The sequence below is a fragment of the Nicotiana sylvestris genome, chromosome 10 (assembly GCF_000393655.2).
Source record: "Nicotiana sylvestris chromosome 10, ASM39365v2, whole genome shotgun sequence".
In the NCBI taxonomy this organism is placed as follows: domain Eukaryota; kingdom Viridiplantae; phylum Streptophyta; class Magnoliopsida; order Solanales; family Solanaceae; genus Nicotiana; species Nicotiana sylvestris.
The window spans coordinates 101743057-101767988 of record NC_091066.1 but is presented as its reverse complement, the minus strand read 5'-3'; the positions used below and the strand labels follow the sequence as shown (position 1 = coordinate 101767988).

The window sequence follows — 24932 nt, the reverse complement described above, 5'->3', positions numbered from 1 at the left end:
TAAGTCGACTCCATGTTCAAGTTATCTCTAATTTCTTATTGACTAATGAGTTCTGGATTGAAAATAATTTACTGTTGGTGAGGTGAAGGGTAATTTAAATACGTGAAGGTCAAGTTTGGGTTTAGGGCATGAAGCCTCGGGTGTCGCGTCTGGGTTTGAGCTAGCAACTAGCATTAGCAACCCTAGCACTAGCACTAGTACGAGTACTAACACGAGCATTAGCAACTAGCACTAGCATTAGTAAAGTAATTTGGTTGAGCCAATTTCAAGAAAAATAATTTTTTTTCTCGTCCAATTTATATTCATAGGAATGATTTTACTGTGATTGGTTATAGAGATCTGGAGTAAAAGGAAATATCATAAAAAGAATTCAGCTCCAAAACTTCACTGTGTTTCAATGATTTTTTATTAGTGATTATTATGAAATCTATACGCTCTGTAGGATGCTTACCAGCCTCAGTTTCACTGTCTGTCCAAGGTTGAGTCCTAGAATTTAATGTCTAACAAAACTAATGTTAGTAACACCATTGTCCAACACAAGATGTGATTTTGTTAGAAAAAGAAAAGGGGAGAAGAGAGCATGGGACAATGAAAGAAAAGGAAAAACAGTAAATAAAAAGAAGAAAAGAAAAATTGGTAAAATATTAAAATTTCGAAATTTTTTACGTGGCTGGTGCGGTACTGACGTGATGCGCGTATAAAGCACCTCACATTGTGAGGATGGTATTATATGTTTCAAGGTATATTAATTTTACTTTAAACTAGAATAGGGGTAACTGACTTTTCGGTGCAACTATACGAGACGACTTATGTATTTTTCTTTTTTGTTTCCGAAGAAAACCGCTATTAAAAAAAAAAGAATACTTTTATTTAATATATTTTTTTTATTTGAATTTAATATAATGCTTATTGTCACACCTCCTTTTTGCGCGCCCGCCCCCGAAGGGTTAAATGCGCGAGGGGAGTTTTTCCAATTTAAGTTACAATATTCGAAATAGGATTATTTATTTAATTCAGAGTCGCCACTTGGGAAAGGTTTGGTTTTTGGTGTCCTAAGTCACCGGTTTATCTTGAATCCCAAATCGAGGAAAATTTTCGACTTTTCCAAATGAAGTCTGCGAACCAGAAATTCTAAGTAAGGAATTCTGTTGACCCGAGGGAAGGTGTTAGGCACCCTCGAATCCCGTGGTTCTAGCACGGTCGCTTAAATTGTTATAATGGCTAATTATCTGATTTAAATACATGTTGTGACTTACGTGCTTTTATTAAGTTTAAACTGCTTTTATTATTATCATTTATTTTATAGAATTGCAACGTCGTGAAAATGCATCTCGAACCACGTCACAATCAATGCGCCCGTGATCGTCAACACATTTTGACTTCGTTGAGATTTGGATTTGGGTCACATCAATGTGCACCCGAAATTAAGAATATGATTTAATTAAGCCGCACCTAAAGAGTCTAACGTGTTATTGTCTTCGGAGAAGGCAGGGAAATTCACTAGACCGCCCCTCTCCAAATTCTAAATGTTTATTATGATTAATTATTGAGGGCCCCGCAATGTGTATCTTTCTTTAAACGGGGCTCATCTCGTTATTTTAAAAGAAATATCCTAAAGTGGCTACATTTTCTATTATGTTTGTCTCTAAAATAGAAAGGGAAAAGGTACGTGCTAATTTACCTGCATGCCTTTTAACTAAATCCGGATTTCCTGTCAATCGTTTGATTCATTTGGTTAATTGTTTGCAAGATGAAGAACGCAGTATCTCGTGGAACCTGCTTCTAATTTTAATGAAAATTACATACAAGCTGGTGAAACGCTACAACTACTCCGAACATTTCTTGAGTTGAACTTAACTAAACTTATTTAGGCTAGATTAAAGGATTTAGCTACTAGACATTGTTACTAATGGGACTTTGAACGTGACCCTATGTACTGCCTAACGGAACCCGAAAAAAGGGACTAAAATGAAACAGAAACAGCATTGTATAAGGTCGGAGTATACATACCCCGTACTAACAAACAACTACCGAACTAAAACACAAAGGGCTAAACTCAGTCGAGTATCAGTACATACTTTCATACTATTGAATTATAAACTAATCAATTTTTTACAGACCCGTTAATGTACCATGAATATTACAACAAATACTTGAACTTCTTCAACCTTTTTCATTTCATGCTTTCGAACTGTTTCAGTTACATCAATATGGGACTCGAAATGTGTACCTGGAATGCTGAAATGCAAAGAAGAAGAGGAGAATAACAGGGAAGATCAGCAGCAGCAGGAATCAGAGTAACAGCAGCAATCAAAGCAACACAGCAGAGCAGGTTCTATTGCAAGGAATGGAACTATAGTTGACGGGAAAGTAGCCAAATGATAGCAGCACACAGTGTAGTAGAAACAGAACTCCAGACAATCCAATTCCGAGATAAACCAAATGCAACAAACACTACCAGTAATCTCGATTGAAACTTAGAAGAAGCAATACTACCTAACAGATTGACAACAGATGAACTTCAGACAAACAAAAACTAAGTTTCTGATTTCCTGTCTGTTTTTTATTTCTTGCTCTCTTTCTATTTCTATGTATATATGTGTATCTATGTATGTCCCCAGCCCTCTCTTCTCAGATCTATCTCCTCTTTTACTGATAGAAGTCCTGCCCTTTTATAAGCCTTAACATCAGCCCTTTAACAGCCTGTTAGACCAAAAGAACACCCCTCCTATGTGCTATCTTCTTTCCAGTTTCCACTTAGCTATTTAAGTATTAACCCCATGACATTCCCTTGGCAGGCTTAACTTTTTAGTAATGTTTATTATTTCTGAAACTTAAAGCAGAATATGGGCAGCAGGATGTAGTCTGACAGCATATGTTGTCAAACTATTTAATTCAAAAAGCACTTAGGCAGGGCACAGGCTGTGCACAAAATGCACATGTTGTGCACAAGTGCACATGCCCTCCAATTTCAGAACTGTGACTAAACAGAACATTGATTTTCTGATTCAAATTAACAATTATAAGCACCAAACTCAGTTCTTAAATGATTCAGGCCATGCTTATCAAAAGTAAATCGATTTGTTATTGTTCAGGCAGCTGAAACTAATTGACGACACATGTCGACTCGACTATATTAATCATAACATGTACAATCGTAGCCAAAATCAGACATTTAACAGTATCAACACATGATTTGAATTGTACTGACCCAACAGAATTGTACTCGAGGAGTCAGTTAATCGGTTCAAATTTGAGATTCAGTTAATTGCACAACACATACATACATACGCATTATCAGAACATGAGAGGGACTTAATCAAACACGTAGGTTCAAACAAAGTGGACAGGACACAGTTGATAAAACTCAAAACACAAATTTCACAAAACATGAACAGCCCCTTAAACAACACATGGACTAAAAATAAAAAAAAAAGGAAAACAAAACTCACCTTAAATCCGAAAAATCAAAAGCCTTAGCTTGGATTCGAACAGACCTTTCTTAAGGCTGAAAGGACTTTAATCGAAGTGTTTCTCAGATGAGAAACACTTCGATTAAGGTCCATTAGACCTTAATCTCTTCGGCTTGAACAAGATACGGACCAGTGACGAGGAACCCTAAGGTTCCAAAAATTAGATCCGGGATGCATGCTTCCCTGGTCAGATTCAGACCAAACCAAGCATGGTTTGGTCACGAGGGGGGTCTGGGGAGTGTCTGGTATGAATTTAGGGCAGATCGGTGTAGATCGAGTTTTGACTCGAATCTTCAAATGAAGATTCGAGAAGGTGGGATGGGATTCGAGCTGAACGGTTGGTGGATCCAGGTTCAGGGTGTCAAGGTGGTCCTAGGGTGTTAAGGTGAAGGTCACCGGCGTTCATGCCGCCGGGTTTCTGGTGAAGGGAAATGGGGGCGGCTAGGGTTTGAAGGGGAAGGGTCTGGTGAAGACGAAGGCTGGGGTATTGGATAGGGGGCAGGGTATGGTTGTAGGTTTATATAGTTAGTGGATAGGTGGATCCTGGCCGTTGGATGAGACATGATGAAGGGCCAGGATCCCTCGACTAACAGGGAACGGCGTCGTTTCAAGGGTAAAGGGTTGAGGTCGGTCCGGGTGAGATGGGTCGGGTTTGTTAGTGGGTTATGGGGTGTGAGATCTTGGCCGTTGATCAATCTGAGATCAACGGCCCAGATCATACTGGATTAAACGGTGTCGTTTGGATGGCTAGGGGCTGAACTGGACTGGACCGGGTAATTTGGGTTGGGTTGTCTGTTTGGGCCATGAATTAAAGTGAACATCAGCCCAAACTGATTTTCAAACCCAATTCTGCACTCTCTTTTATTAATTTTTTTTTATTTTAAAACAAAACCTAAGTAAATCAAATTAAAATTAAATAAACACTTAATACAATTATTTGCACACATATATTAAAATATTTAAAACAGGTAAAATCAAACAAAACAAAAATCACGGACCAAGATGCCTATTTATGATTTTCTATTTAACAACCGGATTACGGTTCAAATTACGCATGACACATACATTTTTTGTATTTTGTTTTAATAAAATAAAATGGGCAAAAATCATAAATAATTAACAAAGTGCCATGTAAAAATCCAAAAATTGTACAGCAGGACCAATTGTTATTATTTTTATTTCTTTTGGAGCGATTGTCGCGCGAAACAAAAATCACGTGCTCACACTTATCATATAGAATTTAGAATAGATTATATTATTATATTTTATGTGACTCGAGATCTAAGCTATTAGTGCATTGAGTGATCGCGAACAAAGATTAGTTTGACTAAATTCATCTCGACCTTAACTCGTTATGTGTTGCTGAATTTTTTTTATTTTTATTTTTTGAAAATAGTGTTAAAGGAATCAAATAGTGCTTTGACGAAAATTTTAAGTAATTATGATTGATTATCTAAATGTTTGTTTGCCAATGATATGAAGTTAAGAGATCTTAGGTAAATAATTTTCGCTGAAGAAAGTCAAATTGACCCGAGTTAAAATAATTGAGTGAAAGAATTCTACCCAAAAGTGAAAAAAAAAGTCGATTTATCCCTTTCGATAAAAAATATTTGCTTGACAACTCAGGACCAATATTCCTCCATACCAGCACATCAATGGTTTGCCGCTAAATAAAGTAACAAATCTCGAAGGAAAATAACGATTTAAAAACACACAGTTCCTCCGAGATTCATTTATTTGTTTCGCTAGTCAATTTGTTAATGTAATGACCTCGTTTATTTAAACAAGACAGTTCTCGTTTAGATGACGCACCTTTTACAAATACGAGCGTTTTTTCTTTATTTCCTCCTTTTAGTTCATTTAATTAATTTTTAGGATATCATATTATTTCCTTCAAATCCAAACTCACGTAACTCGTAAGCAATAAACGAATAGAGAAATCAGGTAAGATAGAGCAAAAATATATAGTGAAAAAAAAATTCTACTGCAAATTGCTTGACATAATAAAACATCTATAACCGACTATGAAAAATGGTTGTGGCATCCTTTACTTTTGACGAGGCAAAAAAGTTCAGAGGATACAATACCCCAACCCCAACCCCATCCCCCACCCCCGAAAAGAAGGGCAAAGTTTCATTAATACCATTGTCAATTTTAAAGATATCTTAAGATAACTGCTTATATGTGTATGCATTATTGTGGTCCGGCATTTCCACGTACCCTACGCATAGAGGGAGCTTAATACCGAACTGCCCTTATATGTGCATGTACCATCTCTTTATTAAGGAGTACTTTACAAACGTAGAATTTTCCGACACGGATCTGAACTTAGATCTCCCAACAGATTACCGACACCGGGAGAGAAACCCAAAAAGGAAAAAACTAGTAGCGCCTATAGTATCAAAACATTCATAGGTTTTGATCATTTGAATCAAGTAAATTACATCTAAAGGACATTTTCGAAGTTTTGTTTACTTGTAACAGATATATGCATCCTTAAACTAATCCAAAAAGAGAACCCCCGAGTATGTTCTCCAAAAACTGAACCAAAACCAAATGCAAATGCCAAGCAACCGACACTAAGCAACACCTCTCTTGGAAGCAGAAAAATCATCCTCAACCTGAATAAACAAATACTAATGTCAGTAAACACCTGATGTGCATTTTCCTTGGACAGTATCTCCAACATTGCAACTCTACACATCGGTCGAATCAGTCATAATTGGTCCGAAATACTTGCAGATTGGCTTATTTGGCAGTCAGACGCTCTATTTGAGAGTTGAAACCATCAGTCAAATGAGAAGCAGCAAACCAAGTAGTAGCCTAAAGAGTGTTCTCTTAAGACAATCAATTTTACAATATGATGAAAGACAATGAAAAATACAGATGCCACCACGATGCATTTACGCAAGTTATAAGATGGCTGACACGTAGAAGCATCATAAAGTTATGGACACCAAGAACATGCGGGATGGCCCAAGTAACCATTGAAGATCCATCAGATTGCCCATTGGCATTTCTTTCCTCTTGACTGCTATCCTGATTCTGTTGCTATTAGCTATCACTTCAGCTATCAAGAGCACCAAGTGCTTTCATGTCCTCCAAGAATGCTGTATACGAGTCATCAATGCTTTGAGGTTTTGGTGCAGATGCGCTAGTTGATTCATGCTTGACAACAGCTGGAGTTACTGCTGGCTGGTTGACAATAATCGTGTTCAATGACTTTGGTTTGGGTTTTGGAACTGCAGATTCTCTCCTAACACGCACAGAAGCAGGAACCTGCACAAAAACAAATAAATAATCAGGATAGTAGCACGAATCAATACTCCCGGATCAATTTTCTTTTTCTTTCTGTTTTCCCTTTTGGACATGGTTATCTAGTGCAGATCATAATTTTGGATATCTATGTTCCAATTTCTAGTTTAAGGATAAGAAATTAAGATAAAAGGATACCTATATAACTTTATTTCATCTCTACATTATAGAGCGGATGATGTAATAATGCTCAAGAAAGTGAAAGAATAAATCAAGTCATCTTGATTTTCACCATTGGAATTTATTTATTTTTATCATGTCTTGAGGACATACCCCCCCCCCCCAAATTGGAATTTATCTTTCACAATTTGTTGAAAATCCTCATCACATTCTCTTCTTAAAGTTGATCAAGGACGAAATTTTCATTTTTACACGAACTAGATCATGACGACCATTCTACTGTTTAAAAATATAATAGGTAACAACCAAAGATACCAAATATTATATCCCGTAATCCATCAACCAAATAGTTAGATGTATCTTCTTTCATGTAAACATAGAATGTTCATGGTGCATCACTGAAGTAAAAAATGATGAATATTGTTAAAGAAAACGCTACAATAAAGAGCCTGAATTTTTACTTCTTTTTAAAATATGTTGAAATTAGTTTTAGCCTTTTAGGAGAGGCATTCCTTTGAATTTAGAGCATATGATTACAATACAAAAGTGATCCAGATACCCAGCATCGAAATATTACGGAGTAAGGATATTGAAGAGGTGGAAACGGATACTTGCAAATGAATCTTGTCAGGGTAACCAAGTTGGACCCAATGATACAAGATTGTAATTATTGCCATTGGTGCCCTTTTCAGTAGCTCTGAATAAGACTCCAGCTGCATCATTTATTCAAATACATGGAATTATTTTATCCCATGTGGAGGGTTGGGATCATTCTCCAGGTCATATATCATATAAAATGAAGATTTCATACCCAACAAACAGGATAATTCCACTCTCCTTTTGCCAATGTCCTCCTCCTTCCCCTCTTTCACTATACCACACCTTTATCCAGAGCTTTCCTTTCTCATCAGTTCCCACAATCATTGGTGAAGAGATTTAACTAACAATGGCTACTAGGATTTTGCTAATAGACGATGAAGAAGACTGCAGCTAGGTTTCATTTAATGATGAGAAAAGCTTGGGTGGGCTTCCATCTAACCAAATCAGGAAAACCGTGGTTACGATTTGATCAAGTGACCTCTCCTGTTTCCTTTTATTTTTCTGCAATTCTTAAAACATAATATGTCAGCTATATGCCTATATCTTATCACTTGTGCCTTCTTTTTTTTTTAATATTTTGGTTGTTTCCAATTTTTCCTGTTTATCCATCTTCTCTTTACTCTAATGTGTTTTTTATAACAGTGTTCTAACCAGCTAGGGAATATCTCACTATTTCACCGTGTACCGGCTACCTCCCACTGCACACGTACTGCATCACTCTACTCACTAAGGCTTAGGCAGATGGGAAGGAAATTACCTACAGTTTTTTGTCTCTATTGGGATTTGAACCATGGTCTCCCATGGTTTACCCACTTTATTTGAGGCTAGGCCACACCCTTAGGTGCCTGCCTCATTGTTGACGATTTTGGAATTAGAAAATAACTCGTCAACGAATCATGCTGATGAATGTTTCTGCCATGATAAAAAAATCCTCCATGCATCTCTTTCTCAATTTACTTTTACTTTGCAGCCAAAAAAGTTGATAACCTTAGATAAGTTCAATTTAAACATCTTTCCTATCACTCAATAATTCGAAATCATTTAAAAATTCAATTTTAATGCATTGTGATATTTCCATTGTCAAATCAACTTTCTAACAATTATATGAATGATTTCTCCAACTACTACTACTATAATATCTAAACCAAATTACTTTTTAGTTCGACACTAAATCGCTAATGGGACAGTCAGAGCAACTATCTCACTTACTGCAAATATTTTGCACTTAGAGAACTTATACTTGCCCAAGAATGTTTTGGGTATATTAGTTTTAATCATGCCTTAAACCAAGTGATGGATTAAATTATAGAAAGTTATCAACAAGTTATCTAATACTTAGTACACCAAATTATAGAAAAGGGTTTGAGTCAGCTCATAATTCCCTCTTGCAGTCTAGTCAGAGGAAAAGCAATATGACCTAATCCAGTCGAGTCTACCAAATGAGCCTAAAACTACATTTAGAGGTTTGACTAATGAAAGTTCAAGACCACAAAAATTAAATATAAGCAAGAATTTGAAATGTTATCAGAGTAACTAACCATAGCTGTAAGTTCTGGTGTATGCTGAGCTAGAGGCCTCTTAACAACGGTTGAAGCAGCTGATTTAACATATGATGGCTTCTGAGTGGCAAATGGTCTGGCACCATCTGGTAGATAAGGAGGAGGACCAGGCGGAAGTGGTGGTCTCATCATTGGTGGAGGACCAGGAGGAGGTCCGAAAGGTGGTCTTGGCATAAGCGAGAGCATGACTCCAGGTGGAGCAGGATGGCCGGCAATTCCAGGTGGTGGCCGCATGTCGGTCGGGGGTGGGGGTGGAGGGAACCGAGGAAGTCCAGGAGGTAATACATCATTATGCAAAGTCGGGACCATGGCAGCTCCAGGAACTGAAGGCTGTTGCCTTGGAGGTGGCGGAGGTGGCGGTGGCAATCTAACATGATCTTTTGACTCTGAGGAAGCTTTAGCATCAGATTCAACAGATGTGCCATCTGACTTCAATGGCAAGCCCAGTGGAGGAGGAGGCTGAGCAAGCACAGTGGACCCATGAAAAAGCGAAGATATCATCAATAGAAAATAAACATTATATACATCTTCATGAATTCCAAAGAGGAACTCCCTCAAACATATATTTTAAGTAAGTTAGTGAGAAGACAAGAAGTAGAAGGCTAGACTACCTGCATTAGGTCTACGGAAGCTGGATTGTCCAGGTTATTTCTATCCCTTTCATTTCCACCAGTGCCAGGAGGAGGAGGTTGAGAAGATGGCTGAAGGGGAGGTGCGGGAGGTGGAGGAAGTGGAAGATGAACAGCAACCTGTTCCTTTGGTGGGGGACCAGGTGGTGGTGGGGGCAAAGGAGGCAGTGGCAATGAAGTGCTCATCTCTGTCAAAGGCTTTGGGGGCATAGGAGGTGGAGGAGGTAAAGGTAAAGATGCAGGCATCGCAGACACATCCACAGAATCTGCATCACCACTCTGGGGTAATGGAGGTGGTGGAGGTGGTGGAGGAAGAGTTGATAAGCTGCCATCTTCTCCATCCAACTGTAACGATGATGCTGTACCGCTTGATGAAGCCGCAGATAATGGTACTCGAGATCCTGTAGTTTGAAGCATGAATAGAATCAGAGAGACACACACAGAAAGCAACATTAAGCTCACTAGAGAAGTGAATTATACACACCAATTGATGACTTAAACATAGGAGGTTTTCCAGGAGGAGGAGCTCCAGTTGGATTTAGAGTAGGGTGATAGTAGACTGAGTCCTGCAACCACATATTTCCAGCTGTGATTCACAGATCAGCACTAGCTAATTCCACATAAATGTAGGAGTTAAGTGAAAACTTACTTCAGGTTTTGGATGCTTGACCATTTCTTCCTCTTCAGCAGAGGTCCGCCTTCGAGGAGGGCCCAAGTGACTGTTGGAGAAAGTTGAGACAAGAGAACTAAGTATAGAAGAGAGTAATTTCTTGATCTTAGGGGTTTGGTGGGGCTGAGGATCGAAAATACATAAATTAGAAACGGACGGCCTTTTTTTACCTAAACATAACTGGCTGTTCGCCCTTTTCTTTCAGTTTTTCTTCATACTCCTGCCAAAAAGCAAAGCTTTAGAGTGAGTAACAAATACATCCAATCAAACTATAGAATCAAAAGGCTTAGAAGCTGATACAAGAACACGAGAAGAGTTCACCAGTTGCCATCACAATGGAGAAAGCAGAAACATGACATGAAAAGGAAAGATATGCCCAAGTAAAACATATTAACTGAGAAGGAAGGCTATATTTCAACCATCTTCCTGTAGACTCTAATTAAACCACTCAATGCAACCAGCTCATCTAGAAAGCATCTTTTATCTATCTCTCGAAATCAGCCTCGTTCATGACTCTTTTGATCATTATGAACAGTTGTTTACGATAAGTAAGAACTTTTTTTCTTTCTTGTTAGAGGGGTGATCGAAGAAAGGGGAAGGGTCATATAAATATCAAGAAAATCAAATAGAGAAGCTGTCTGTCATGGAATGACTTGTATTTTTTCTAGAGCTGTATGGATGTTCAGTAGAAGTTAGAAGTTGCTTTGTACAGTAACTATATAAGAAATATATCAGAAACTTCTGTCTGAACCATAGCACTGATAAAATAGGCAAGAAGGGAAAAAGTGAAAACCTACTCCAAGTCTCCGAGAAGTTAAAAGGTTAAAGATGACCAAAGTCGTCAACAGCAACAAGAAAGGTGGAGAAGGGAATTACTTTCACCTAAAAATACATGATAGCAGTTTCCTTTTTCCAGCCTTTCCCTCATTAAAATTCAAGAGCACCTAGGATGCCCAAAAAAGAAAAGATTCTCTAGGAAACTGAAATTAAATCTACCCCCTTCTGAAGGTGTTGGCACTTCATATAGAGCTAGAAATGCGACATATTGATATCAAAACTTGTGATACAACTTGATGTTATGTTTAACTGAGATTTCTTCTGGTTCACTTCGAATATAAATTGCTAAAAGAAATTTTTTGAAAAAAAAAAAAGAAGCGAGATTCAAGACGAGAATAGAATGATGGAGAGATCAATTTAGCCAATTACTGTTGAAGTTAGAAGTAGGGGCGTGAGAAATTTGGACATTTAGACCTCCAGAAGAGTCCAAAGCAATAACTCTTGACCATATGCTTTTGAATTTAGAGAAATCTATGTTCCTAACCATTCTCAAAAAATTTTTAGAGAAACATATGTGCTCAAGCTGGTTCGGACATCACCGTTATCAGAAAAATTAGATAAACCTGTCTCATTTTGACTTCCATATAGCAAAACCATTTTTCTTTGGGGAACAATCGAAAATCCCTTCGTAAATAATTTTATTTTTAAACAAAACACCGGAAAAGGAAACTCCCATCAGAAAAGAAAATGAAAGATTGACATTTCTTCTCTCCAATTCCATGCAACAATTGACCTACCTAAACTTGCCCATCCCCACTTTTCCCTTGCTCCCACAATAAATTTGAAAAAAGCAAAAGGGAAAATGGTTTAAGGGCATTCAAGCATAAATGAGATATTGGTGAAGCAGTTCTTTTGAGTTTCTCGAAAAGCACATTATTTCCAAAAGGCTATGTTGGTTCATCCACAAAGAAAAGAATGATTTTGTCAGATAAAACTAAGACTAAAGTGGATTTTGGTAATACGAATATCTCCCTCCCTCCCCTCCTTTTTTCTCAAAGAACAGTGGTAGCTCTCTTTTACTAAGAACTAAAACTCTATCAAATGGCTCTTTCATTAATCCCCAAAGAAAATGACAAGATTGCTAATGCTTCTTGTAAATTCTTGTATGGTACGTCTGTGAAACCATTCTCTTGGATCCTCAAAGTAATAAGATATAACACTCAGGTAAGATTTGACCACCAGTCTCAAGATCAAGTCTCTTAACTAGCTCAGCAGCTCATGATCTAAATTTGTTCTCTGCCACTTCAATGGGCATCCACAACGTCCTAAGCCTAAAATTAAACAATAAGTTCACGTGTTTAAAGTTGCGAGCTGCACCAATCTTACAGTGAATTCTGCTGGGACTATCCGCATACGAGTATAAATTTAGCACAGCATTCTACACGAGAAGAACTAACCATCCCATGAAAAAACAGATGACAGTATCAATTTAGAAGCACCAAATAATTTGCTGTAGAATCAACTTGTTATGCAATGTTTTTCAGCATGGATTACATTGCTTACCCCCCCCCCCCCAGCCCCCCCCTTTTTTTTGATAAGTTTATTACATTGATTAACCCATTACTTCTTGATCAGTTTAATTGGCCTATTATATGATCGGGAAAGAAAGACACCTAACATGGAGAGGCTAGCTCAGTGCAAATAAATAGCTGTGGGACCCCGAGCAGCCTTTTCATAACAACTAAATATTATATTACTTGCTTATCTTACCAATGGTCCGTAGTTTGCTAGCAGGACTTCATCATATTCTCGTCTGTTGCCTTGGACTTATCTGTCTAAATATACTATCTTGATATTACTTGTTATCAGAACTATCTTGCTATTCTTTGTTGTTATCTCCGATTTAGTTTTCTAACTATTGGTCTTGCTATCACTCGCTATCAGAGCTTCCTTCACCTTCTTTAGCCGAGGGTCATTCGGAAACAGTCTCCCTACCCCGGAAGGGTAGGGGTAAGGCTACGTACATCCTACCCTCCCCAGACTCCACTTGGTGGGATTATACTGGGTAGTTGTTGTTGTTGCTTATCTTACCAATGGAACATACCTCAAACAGTACCCAGAACAAGATAAGGATTGAAGGAATACCTATTCTTACAGAGTAGATCGAAGTACAATCTAAAGAAATGGGTGAAAAAAGATATTAAGCTACATAATTACAAGTTGCTAATAATCTCCCGCTTACATGCGGTTACTACAATAGTTCTATGTTCTATCTCCTAAGTTAAGAGAGCATTTAGTATGGGCATTAGCTTATCAGACAATGTCATTGAGGCATGCATACTAAAAGAAGCAGCAATATAGAATTAGCAGGCATGGAATACAACAAATTTCCTAATGCAGGGACCTCTTATCTTCAACGAGCATACCTGAGGAATCTACATGTCTTTTCTATATATTCATCCTAATAAAAGCACCAGGCACACAAATTAATATTACCTTTCTCTTTTTGAGAACAAGATTAAGTGTATCCTCGAGTTGTCTCTTTTTATGTTTCCTTGCTTTGTCTAGAGCTCCCTCCGCCTCTGCGTAAATTGATTACATTCAATTACATTAAGATTTTACCAAACCAGAAAGGTTCAGAACATCAGAAATCATAATACAAGCTCAACCTTATTCTTTCTTGATAGACAGTGCAACAGTTTCTTCTTATGTCACTTTATTGGCCGAACAAAGATGCATGACGAATAAACTAGTCCATCCACAGCCGGACCAGATTTTATTTGCCGAGTAATAGCATCAAAGGATGATATTTTTTGATAAGTAATAAATGCATGAAAGGATGAAAGTAGCTATTCAAAATGTCATCCTCCCAACCCTTTTCCTGGTTGACCCAGAGGTAGGTTCCAGCAAGAAAACCTCAAATTTTAAGTAACGAACAATAATCAATATGGATTGTGTTATCGTAGAAGTAAAGGAAAAACGCAATGCAACTAACAGTATAACAAACCAACAGTGAGTGTATTATTGGCTAGTTATCAGGCTGTATAACCTAGTATTCTGCAAGAAGATACGATTCAATCTGCTCACCACAATCCTATTACTACCACTAAGATAATCCAAAAAAACAAAAAAACAAAAAAAAAACCTTGCACTACACCATTCCCATCAGGTATAAAGTTTTCAGTTCAATTAATAAAACACAACTAAAAAACTACGAGACAACTAAAAACTATGTAAAAATGTAAACCAATTAACTCAAGATGACAACAGGTCCATTGTTATATTACTGCTAGTAGCCACTCCTTAGTTACTCATGAACTTTTCTAAAGCACTTCTTCTAGCTTTAATTAATCCACTTCAGATTATACTTCTGTCCTTCCTCTCCTTATTGCTTTTATTTTACTGAACGTGATGAATAGGCATTACTTTATAATTCTCAGTCTTTCTTCAATGTCACTCAAAACAATCTCCAGAGTTATCAATATCAACAGAAATGTTAAGCGCAAGAGCATTTTATTCAATTGCAAATGATCCAAAAAAGAGCATTTTATTCAATTATATAATATAAGAAGAAGTATCACAGAGTTCAAATGCAGCAACTTATCCAAAGAAAAGAATTATATGTGGAACAACTTACTCATCACTTCTAGTTTCTGAATCTGATCTTTTAGTTGGTCAGGATCCTTCTTCAATATACCCACTTCTCTCACTTTCTTCCTCTCTTTCTTGTTCTGGGAAATATAAAAACAAAAATAAAATAAATCCCACATAAACCCCACCTAATAACTTGTTACAGGATATTCAAACAAACAGCTCTTCCTTAGAACCGTCCCTCAATATTCCTTCTCTTTCCAATAGATGTCTCATAAGACTCGAAGCTTGTTTGTGCGTACATAAAAACGTAAAATATGCAAGTAAAAACAATAGGCTTCAAGGTTATGTTCACCAAAGCATATAAGCAAAACAATTAATCTGAACCCCCCCCCCCCCAAAACCCACCCCCAAAAACAAATAATGAAAGTATGCAATTAGCTGCACAATAGAATGGGCACACCACTATATGCATTGGCACGCGCTTCTCCTGAGCACGCACTATATGTGTCCCCAAATGCAGTTAAAAGAGGGGCAAGGGGTTCATTACCCCCTGGATGTGATGGAGTATAATTCCTAAGTGAAAAAGCAGCAAGTGATTCATATACTAAAGCCTAAATGAATCCTCAACCTATTCTGCTCTATTTGTCTATTAAGACAAATTATTGAGTATTAGAGTGAAATGACCCCAAATGATTCATTAGTCATTTTTGAAGACAAATTATTGAGTATTAGAATAAAATGACCCCACTGAATTCCGAACAAATATAGATTATTCATATCATTTCCATTGGCGAAGCCAGGATTTTATATAAAGAGATTCAAAAGAGTTAGAATGTGGCAGTTGGGATTTGAACCTGAAACCTAAAGCAACTTTATTGCTACACTAAAAAAATTCCCAATGTCAAGGGGATTCAACAACTTATATATAATTAAAAAAAATCATTGAAGTTGAATCCCCTTCCATCCACCTAGTTCAACCACTAATTCGTCACTCCAACTAATATCGTAGTCGCCATCCTACTATAGATAACTCTAAGGGAATCTGTTAGTATATCAGTTAAAGCCCAAAAAAAATTACTCTTTTTAAGACAAATTATTGAGACTACCCCCAATTGATCCATTTTTCAATTTATTGAGTATTCATATAGTCGCCCCCCAACTAGTACAGGCACAGTAATAGTTGTTTGATGTACACTATAAATAACTCCAAAGGAAGCTATTAATTGAGATAAAAATATACCCTTTTCAATTCCCTTTTGCGTTGTTCCTTGCGATAAGCGTCGGTAGGGTTCATGACTTTGCCTCCTTTCGTCGTCTTCATTTTGCGCTGCTGCTTTTTCTATCACTATTCTGCGTTATTGAAACTCGCTGTGATAATTCGGTTCCCGAGGCTAAACTCAGGGGCCGGAGGGTAGAGAATTCCGGTGGGTCTCTTCGGTGATTACCTAAATTATGGTTATGCGGACCCGGTTTTGATGATGGCTCTACTTGGATTTTATATTCCGGGTCCTTTCCTCCTCTTTAATAGTACTAGTAATAGTAACTAGTTATTTAATAATTTCACTTTTATTTTCTTTTGACAGAAAAAAAAAAGAGTGAGTTTTTAATGAAAGCTTCTAGTATTAGGGAATAAGACAATTTCACTAACAAAGTGGATGAGATTGCTCCTCCCTTAATCAGAGGTCTTGGGTTCGGACCCTGGGTTTAGAAAAATTCTTGATAGGGGTGGAATCCTAAATCACTATTTGTTTAAGTTTCCTTATTCCTCAACGACGAAAAATTAATTAAAATTTTATTATTAAAGTTTAAGATATTATTTATTACAAACCCAAAGGAACTAATGTGTTGCTTTACTTTTTTTACGCAAAAACAACGTTGAAATTTGTGCTCCATAATTAAAATAAAAATACTCTTTTGTGGTTGAAAAGAAAGTACTCTTTCTACAACATAAAAAGAAAGTACTCATTTTGTTAAAAATGAAAGAAAATACTTTTTTTACATCATAAAAAGAATAGTCATTTTGTTGCAATAAAAGAAAGTACTTTTTCTACATCATAAAAGAAAATACTATTTTTGTTGAAATAAAATAAAATATTTTTTACTCCATTATTTTGTTGGAATAAAAAACATACTTTTTCTACATCATGAAAAGAAAGTACTTTTTTGTTAAAATGAAAAAATATACTTTTTGATAATATCATTTGTTAGGAAAAAAAAGTACTCTATCTGCAACATGAAAAGAAAGTACTATTAATAATATTTCAATTTAGGATGGGGTGAGGGTGGGAGTTAGGGCAAGTGGGTGGGGTGAGGGGTGGGATAAAGGTGGGGTGGGGCGGGTAGGTGGGGGCGGGTTGATAGTGATGGGGTATAGGGTGGGGAAGATTGAAAAGAAATTTTGAAAAATATTTTTGTATACGGTTAAAATAGGGCTCGATCTTTTTATGATTAATCGAGACCGGGGTTAACAGGCCAAGATCCGACCCCATGTCATACCGGACCGTAATACGAAGTTAGATTGCCAAGCTCGAGATCCTAAGATCGATTAAGATCGAGACCGACCAAAACCGAGACCGATCGAGATGGAGATCGACCAAGATCGGGACCGAATAAGATAGAGATCGAGGAAAGCTTACTGGGTCGAATAACGAAAAGACGAAATACGCAATCGGGCGAGGATCACGGCGTAAATCCCGGCATGTATCAAGAAGAGGCTGATTAATTAGCCAATCATAGGATTTTTTTACTGTATTTAGGATTGTACCAAGAATAGGATTCCCCTAGTATACAAAAGGGGGTCTAACTATTTGTAAAGGGCATGATATTCACATTACATAAAGCTATATATTTACTTTCTCTTAAGCTCTCAATATTCTTGTTATTGTGTTCATACTTTCCGGCGAAATATTCACTTAATTCGAGGGCAGTCTGGCTTAAGGATTAAAGTTATAAATTTTATTTGGTTTGCTTCATTTATATTTGCAGTTAATTTCATTGTCAATTTACATTTTCTCTCAATTTGTGCTAAGTAAATCACGTGTCCTTAAAACCATAGTATAAATTCAATTATTATCCATTTTTAGGGTAAACAGTTTGGTGCCCACCGTGGGGCTAAGGATAATAGTAATTGCCTAGTACAAATTTTCGTAACACACAATATTTTACGCTTGCTCTGTGAAGTGTCTTTGATTATAGGATTAAAAGATGTCAAACTCTCAGTCAGCACCTCAACACATTGACAATGATCTCAGCCACCACGACGAGAATGAGAACATTGCACCAAGAAACATTCCGGCTATAGATCCAATCAACGTCAGCTCGCATGTAGCCATCAATGGAAATTTGGTCGCGCGATCTCGAAGCAACATTTGTAGGGGTACCCGATCAGCTACTCAGAATGCACATGGTGGTGAAATCAGCCTGCAGGTAATCTTCGAAATGTTGCAAGCCCAACAGGCAGCAATAGCTCAGCTCCAAAATCAGAATCATACATCGAGCAGGGTCGAAACCAAGCCATCCTAAGAAATCATACATAGGGTCGAATTGGCTTCGAAGAGGCCGAGCGAGAAGGAATTGGAGACCAACCCTTATATCATTAAGATGCTCGAAGAACTATCAAAGCGAATCGAGACAGGGGAAAAGAAGATCGAGGAAAACGACAAGAAAGTAGAAACCTATAATTCTAGGGTCGACCAGATCCCAGGGGCTCCACCAATTTTGAAAGGTCCAAATTCCAAAAAGTTTGTACAAAAACCTTTCACCCTAAGTGCAGCTCTGAAGCCAATCCCCAAGAAGTTACGTATGCCCGAGATTCCTAAGTATAACGGGAAGACTGATCCAAATGAACACATCACCCTAAGTGCACCCTTCTGGTATCCAAAAGTTTGTACGTGTGCGCCATCAAAGGAAATGACTTGGAAGACGACGAAATTGAATCCGTATTGCTGAAGAAATTCGGGGAGACTCTATCGAAGGGTGCCATGATATGGTATCATAATTTATCGCCTAATTTTATTGATTCGTTTGTTATGCTTGTAGATTCTTTTGTAAAGGCGCACGCTAGAACCATTAAGGTTGCAACAAGAAAGTCGGACCTTTCAAGGGAAGGCAGATGGACAACGAGATGCTTAGGGAATTCATATCTCAATTTAAAATGGAACGAATGGATTTGCCACCGGTCACCAACGATTGGGTCGTTAAAGCTTTCACTCAAGGTCTTAACGTTTGAAGTTCAGTAGCTTCCCAGCAGTTGAAGCAAAATGTGATCGAGTACCCAGTTGTCACTTGGACCGATGTACACAATCGGTATCAATCGAAGATCAGGGTCGAGAATGATCAATTGGAGGATCTTTCTAGTCTGTTTATCCTAACATACCCGTAGATAGAATCAAGAGAGATATCGAAAACCGAGGTCAAAAAGAGATCGATATCAATCGTATAATGGGGAACTGTAGAAACAACGGGTCTAGGCGAAATTCTACATGGTATGAGAGGAGAAATGGTTGAGGTCAAAGTTCAGAGAGACTTGGTATTGAGGAAGGTCACATTAAACATCCAAAGTTCAAATGAAGGTACGATCCCATTTCAATTCTTTCTATTTTTTGACTAACACTTGCAGGTTATCGATAAGGAGCCGCATGAAGCTTTGGATCTTAAAGAACGCGTTGCACTCTTTTTCCCTTGACTAATTTTTGTCCCAATTAGATTTTTTGCAAGGTTTTTAATGAGGCAACAACGGTTTGTGCTAACTTAGAATCGAAGGCCGACCACGAATAGGTGTCAAAGATAGCATTTAACATATCCGAGGTTCCCTACGATAAACCTCGAATACTAGGGGCATTGCCTTTGGATGTCAACTTTGTCACGAGGAAATTACTTCATAATGACGGGGTATCGATAGGGCCAAACGGTCGAAAAAATCATACCCACATAGGTTGTTCGAGCCTTGGCTCAAAACATGTACGCATGTGTAATCATTTTTCTCAAGAATAAAGAGAAGTAACTTTCCTTGCAATTATCTCATGTCTTAGAAAACGTTTTTCTACTTTACAATTCCATGCTTTCAATCTATTATGGGAACGAGCTTAAGGGATGATCATAACCAGAGTTCGGATATTCACCCGTACACTCAGGGACTGTCGTCCGAAAAATAAAACTCGAACATATTGAACTATTGGGCGTCGAGGGCATAAGACCTTTTAGGCAACCCTTAAATTTTAAAAAATCGCGGCCATTCCCACTCGGGGACTGTTATCTTAGGCACGCCTGGATAACTTAGGGAAGCAAGCTCACTTGGATACACTCGAACCAAAAGGCTACGACCAATTTAACACGGCTCGAAGACGTCCGAAACCCATAACAAAATGGCCTCGAAAAAGACACAAAAGTAAGCAAAAATATGAAGGCCTTAGGGCTATTTTTACTTCGAGTTTGAGAAATCATTATCACTGGACTACAAAACCCAAGGACTATCTTAACCCAAGTTCAAGCAAATTCTCACTCGAGGACTATCTATCGAGCACAAGGGCCACCTTATCTCGAGTTCGAGCAAGTCCTCACTCGACTATAAATACCAAAGGCTAACTTATCTTGAGTTCGAGCAAACCTCACTCGACTATAAAGCCTAAGAGCTACTTTTACTTCGAGTTCGAGCAAGTCCTCACTCGACTACAAAGCCCAAGGGCTACCTTAACCCGAGTTCGAGCAAATTCTCACTCGGGGACTATCTATTAAGCCCAAGGGCTACCTTAACCCGAGTTCGAGCAAATTCTCACTCGGGGACTATCTATTAAGCCCAAGGGCCACCTTATTTCGAGTTAGAGCAAGTCCTCACTCGACTATAAAGCCTAAGGGCTACTTTTACTTTGAGTTCGAGCAAGTCCTCACTTGATCATAAAGCCTAAATGCTACCTTCACTTCAAGTTCGAGTAAGTCCTCACTCGACTAAAAATCCTAAGGACTAGCTTAACCCAAGTTCAAGCAAATTCTCACTCGGGGACTACCTATCAAGCCAAGGGGCTACCTTATCTCGAGTTCAAGCAAATCCTCACTCGACCATAAAGCCTAAGGGCTACCTTCACTTCGAGTTCGAGCAAATCCTCACTCGATTGTTAAGCCTAAGAGCTAATAAACTGAAGTTCAAATGGTCATTCGGGGTCCATCGATTAGAAACCGTCGAGGGCAGTACTTACTATCGGTCCTTACCATCTCAAACTTTGGACCTTCAAAAACAACTTCATAATTTTATGCTAAGGCTCTTTGACCCGTACAAAAAGATAACAAATTCATAAGCCATGGAAGGGAAAAAGTTTTATATATTAATCAAAACCTTTTTACAAGGGCAACACGGCTCGATGAAAGTTCTTTACAAAAGGCCAAAGCGGCCTCGACAGAAATACAAAAACTAACTAAAAGCCTAAGTGGCCTGGTCATCTCGGGGAGTGGTGTCTCCGCCCTCAGGGTCTTCTGAACTTTCAGATTCGCTCAAGCTTTTGGATTCATTGTCATCATCGAGATAAGCTAATTTCCTAGCCTAAGCTTCAAACTTCTTAGCGCTCTCGATCTCAATCGAAAGATCAGAGCCCCGAGCATGGATTTCTTCAAGGGCCTCCCTCCGAGATTGACACTTGACGTGCTGGACAATCCTCTCTGCTCGAATCTGAGCGGCCTCGGCAACCTCCTTTGCCCGAACTTGAGCATCTTTGGCATCAGTCAGGTAGATAGCCACCACTGCACCATCATTGACCTTGGTCGTTTCGACCTCCAATTTGGCTATTTCGAGCTCTTTGACCAACTTCTCCCAATCAGAAATTGTAGAACCCAATTGAGACTAGAGTTTCTCGATTTTCTTGGCTTGCGCCAAGGTTTTTTACTTTATATTTTGGAGCTGAACTTCAGTCGAGGCCAACTGGGCTCGGGCAGTATCCTTTTCTTAGGCTAAAAGATCCATGTTCTTTTTCCATACTTTGGCCCTAGTCTTCACAATCTCTACCTCTTCACGGAGCTTCCTGATTCATCTTCAGTAACTTCAAAGATTCTGTTTACCTTCTCGACCAGATCGGCATGTTCTTTTTGGGCCACCTCTAAATCAGCTCGAAGGCTCTTAACCTCCATTTCTCTTTGCTCACTAAGAAGTTTTAAGGCATCCTTCTTCTCGATGAGCCCCCAGATCTCGGCCTCATTCCGGCTCGGCTCCTCTCAGGATCGGAGGAAGGCTTCATGATGAAGTATTGAAGCCTGCAAAACATGAAAAAGGAAATTATATAAAAAAGCATAAGTACAGAACCTGAAATTGTCAAAGGTATCTAAGGGTACCCGATTCAATGCCTGTTAAGATTCATTAAACAGGAAAGGCATATCCACTTCGTCCATCTTAGCTTGGTCCTCTTTGGTTACCAAACATAGAAGGCAGCTAGCCACCACTACGGGGGCAGAAAGGACTCGAGAATCTTCCGGTACCGAGATGACAATTGATCGCTTATGCCCGGGATCAACACTTGGGGCTAGAAACCGAGTAGTCAGTTTAAGGCTCGAAGAAGTCTCGCTCGAGCTCTTCTTATGTATCTCCAAGTCACCCAGACTGGTGACATCTTCGACTCCGACAAAATAGCCATAGAAAGGGTCTTCTCCACTATGGACCCCTTCATTATGAAAAGTCTCTACCGCCCGAGCATCCTTAATCGTTGACTCAGTAAATGAAGGAAGCGATGGGGAATCTCTGATTTCTATCACCCCAGGAAAATCTTTTGGGGCACCGCCTTCACCTCGAGAAGCCTCGGGCCTGGTCTCTGTACCAACATCAACTGCCTTCTTGATGACCATCTCACCTGGAAGCAAAACAACTTCTGCTCTTTCTGGTTTGAGGACTTCGGCCGAAGTTTCCCCCTTAGTCTCATCAATTCGAGGCAGAGCAGTTTCAGCTCCCACCGGCTCAGTAGTTCTTCGAATTTCGGTGCCAGCTTGTGCACGGGCCACCAACCTAGAGTCTTTTCGTTCTTATTCTTCTTCGGCCCCATCCCTTAGCTGTTGGACTGACTCCATAGATAAAGGGGATGATTTTCCCCTTTGGGTTTACGAGTTGCTTTCTTTTTTGGTTTCTGCCCCTCAGAGTCCGTGGAATTCAAAGCCCTTTTCCTTTTTTTCTCTGACTTTGGAGCAGATGGTTGGACTTCTTCATCACCAGACGGGGGCCTCATCATCACATCCTTCCTAAGACCTACAAATGAAAATAAATGAATAAGCCCGGGAAAATATTCAAACCGTGGTCAAATTACCAAGTCAGGAAGAAAAGTTTACCGTGACTACTAGCCTCCCATCGACCTTTGCGCCAAATCGCGCCATGCGGGCTTCGCATGTGTCGACTTTGATATTAGGCTCCTAACCTAGTCCTCGAGTTGAGGAATTGCACCCGACATCTAGGCAACGGCTGTATCAAGTAAAATGCAGATAAGAAAGGGTGAAAAGATGAAGACAATAAACATGAGTTAAGGACGGAATTATACTTACATTTTATATTCCATTTCTCAGGAAATGGCATACTCTCTGCCGGGATCATGTCCGAGGTCTTCACTCGAACAAATCGACCCATCCAGCCCCGGTCTTTGTCCTTGTATATGCTCGAGAAAGGTGTGGTTACTCGACGTTGAAACTTTATTAGTCCCCCCTCGATAGAGTCAGGGGCTATATGGGCGTGTGAGGTGGTCGAGGGTGAAGGGAAGCCCATCGACTTTACTTAAGAAGAAACGAAGTAGTATCACTATCCTCCTAAAAGAAGGATGAATCTAACCGAGGGTAACCTTATATTCCTTGCAGAAATCTATGATGATCGGATCCAAAAGACCCAATGTGAAGGGGTAAGTGTAAACACTTAAGAACCCTTCAACATGGGTGGTGGTTGCTTCTTCTGGAGTGGGAACCACCACGTGGTTTTTAACCCAGTTGCAATCTTTTTTAACCTAGGAGAGGAGTTTTTCGGTTATCGATCATATATACCTTGATATCGGTTCGCATCGGCCCGACACCGAGGAAGTCTTTTCAACCTTGAAATCAAAATCGAGGACACGACCCCTGGGGAAAAACTCTTCAGGGCATGGCTCCTCCGCTAGTTCCTCGCGGGCCGACCGTGACGATGAAATAGTCTCCTTTTGTGGAACAGATTTTGAAGTCTTAGCCATTTCTACTTTTATGAGTGAAGAAGGATGGGACTATAGATGAGTGCTTGGTATTTGTAATGAAACAAGTGAAGAACTTCAAGGATCTGAGAATACAAAGCTTTGAGAAAGGCAAATGGTTTTGAAGATTAAAGTGAATAAGATTTGAAAGTAAAGTTTGAAAAGTTAAGAAGAAGGATATTTATAATTTCTCAGTGACGGTTCAAAGCTGGTAATGGCCGACCATCGACTGACGCACATTAAATGCCCAAGGAAGCGTACCAACAAGACATTTTGGTTACCTTTGTTACTTTTGTCATAATGCTTACATCATGATATATCGAGGTGAAGTTCGATGTCTCAAATTGTTTCTTGTCGTTACTTTCCAAAAATCAAGGGGACTATCTATATACGGTTAAAATTGGGCTTGACCTTTTTATGATTAATCGAGATGGAAGGGGGAGGTAACAGGCCAAGATCCGACCCCATGTCATACCAGACCTTGATGTGAAATTAGATTGCCAAGTTTGAGATCTTGAGACCGATTAAGATCGAGACCGACCAAAATCGAGACCGACCGAGATGGAGATCGACCAAGATCAGGACCGAATAAGATGGAGATCGAGGGAAGCTTACTAGGTCAAGTAATAGAAATACAAAATATTCGCAATCAGGCGAGGATCACATCATAAATTCTGGCACGTATCAAGAAGAGGTTGATTAATTAGCCAATCATGGGATTTTTTACTATATTTAAGATTGTACCAAGAATAGGATTCCTCTACTATATAAAGGGGGTCTAACTGTTTGTAAAGGGCATGATATTCACGTTACATAAAGCTATATATTCACTTTTTCTTAAGCTCTCAATCTTCTTGTTATTGTGTTCATACTTTCCCGGCGAAACATTCACTTAATTCGAGGGCAGTCTAGCTCAAGGATTAAAGCTATACATTTTATTTGGTTTGCTTCATTTATATTCGTAGTTAATTTCTATATACGGTTAAAACTGGACCCACTCGATTTTACTAGATGACTAAGATCGG

At 38.8% G+C, this 24932-nt stretch overlaps 1 protein-coding gene across 1 annotated transcript; it reads right to left on the bottom strand.

Annotated features, from left to right (window-relative positions):
- Positions 1–5868: 5868 nt before the first annotated feature.
- Positions 5869–16227, bottom strand: LOC104217877 (protein EARLY FLOWERING 5-like). The gene is made up of 9 exons (XM_009768207.2): positions 15978–16227; positions 14781–14874; positions 13640–13725; positions 10537–10586; positions 10346–10415; positions 10181–10262; positions 9679–10097; positions 9047–9526; positions 5869–6752 (listed from the first exon to the last, which is right to left on the bottom strand). Exons 1-9 carry the CDS (start codon positions 16056–16058, stop codon positions 6540–6542), a joined length of 1575 nt encoding a protein of 524 aa, XP_009766509.1. The 5' UTR covers positions 16059–16227; the 3' UTR covers positions 5869–6539.
- Positions 16228–24932: the final 8705 nt, after the last annotated feature.

Bases quoted from the DNA above. Each gene is read 5' to 3' on its own strand.
- LOC104217877 (XM_009768207.2), bottom strand. From the start codon at position 16,058: ATGAAGACGACGAAAGGAGGCAAAGTCATGAACCCTACCGACGCTTAT. The intron at 10,098-10,180 runs GTGTGTATAATT...TTCAAACTACAG, and splicing joins TATGTTTAAGTCATCAATTG to GATCTCGAGTACCATTATCT. The intron at 6,753-9,046 runs GTTAGTTACTCT...GTTTTTGTGCAG, and splicing joins CACCAGAACTTACAGCTATG to GTTCCTGCTTCTGTGCGTGT.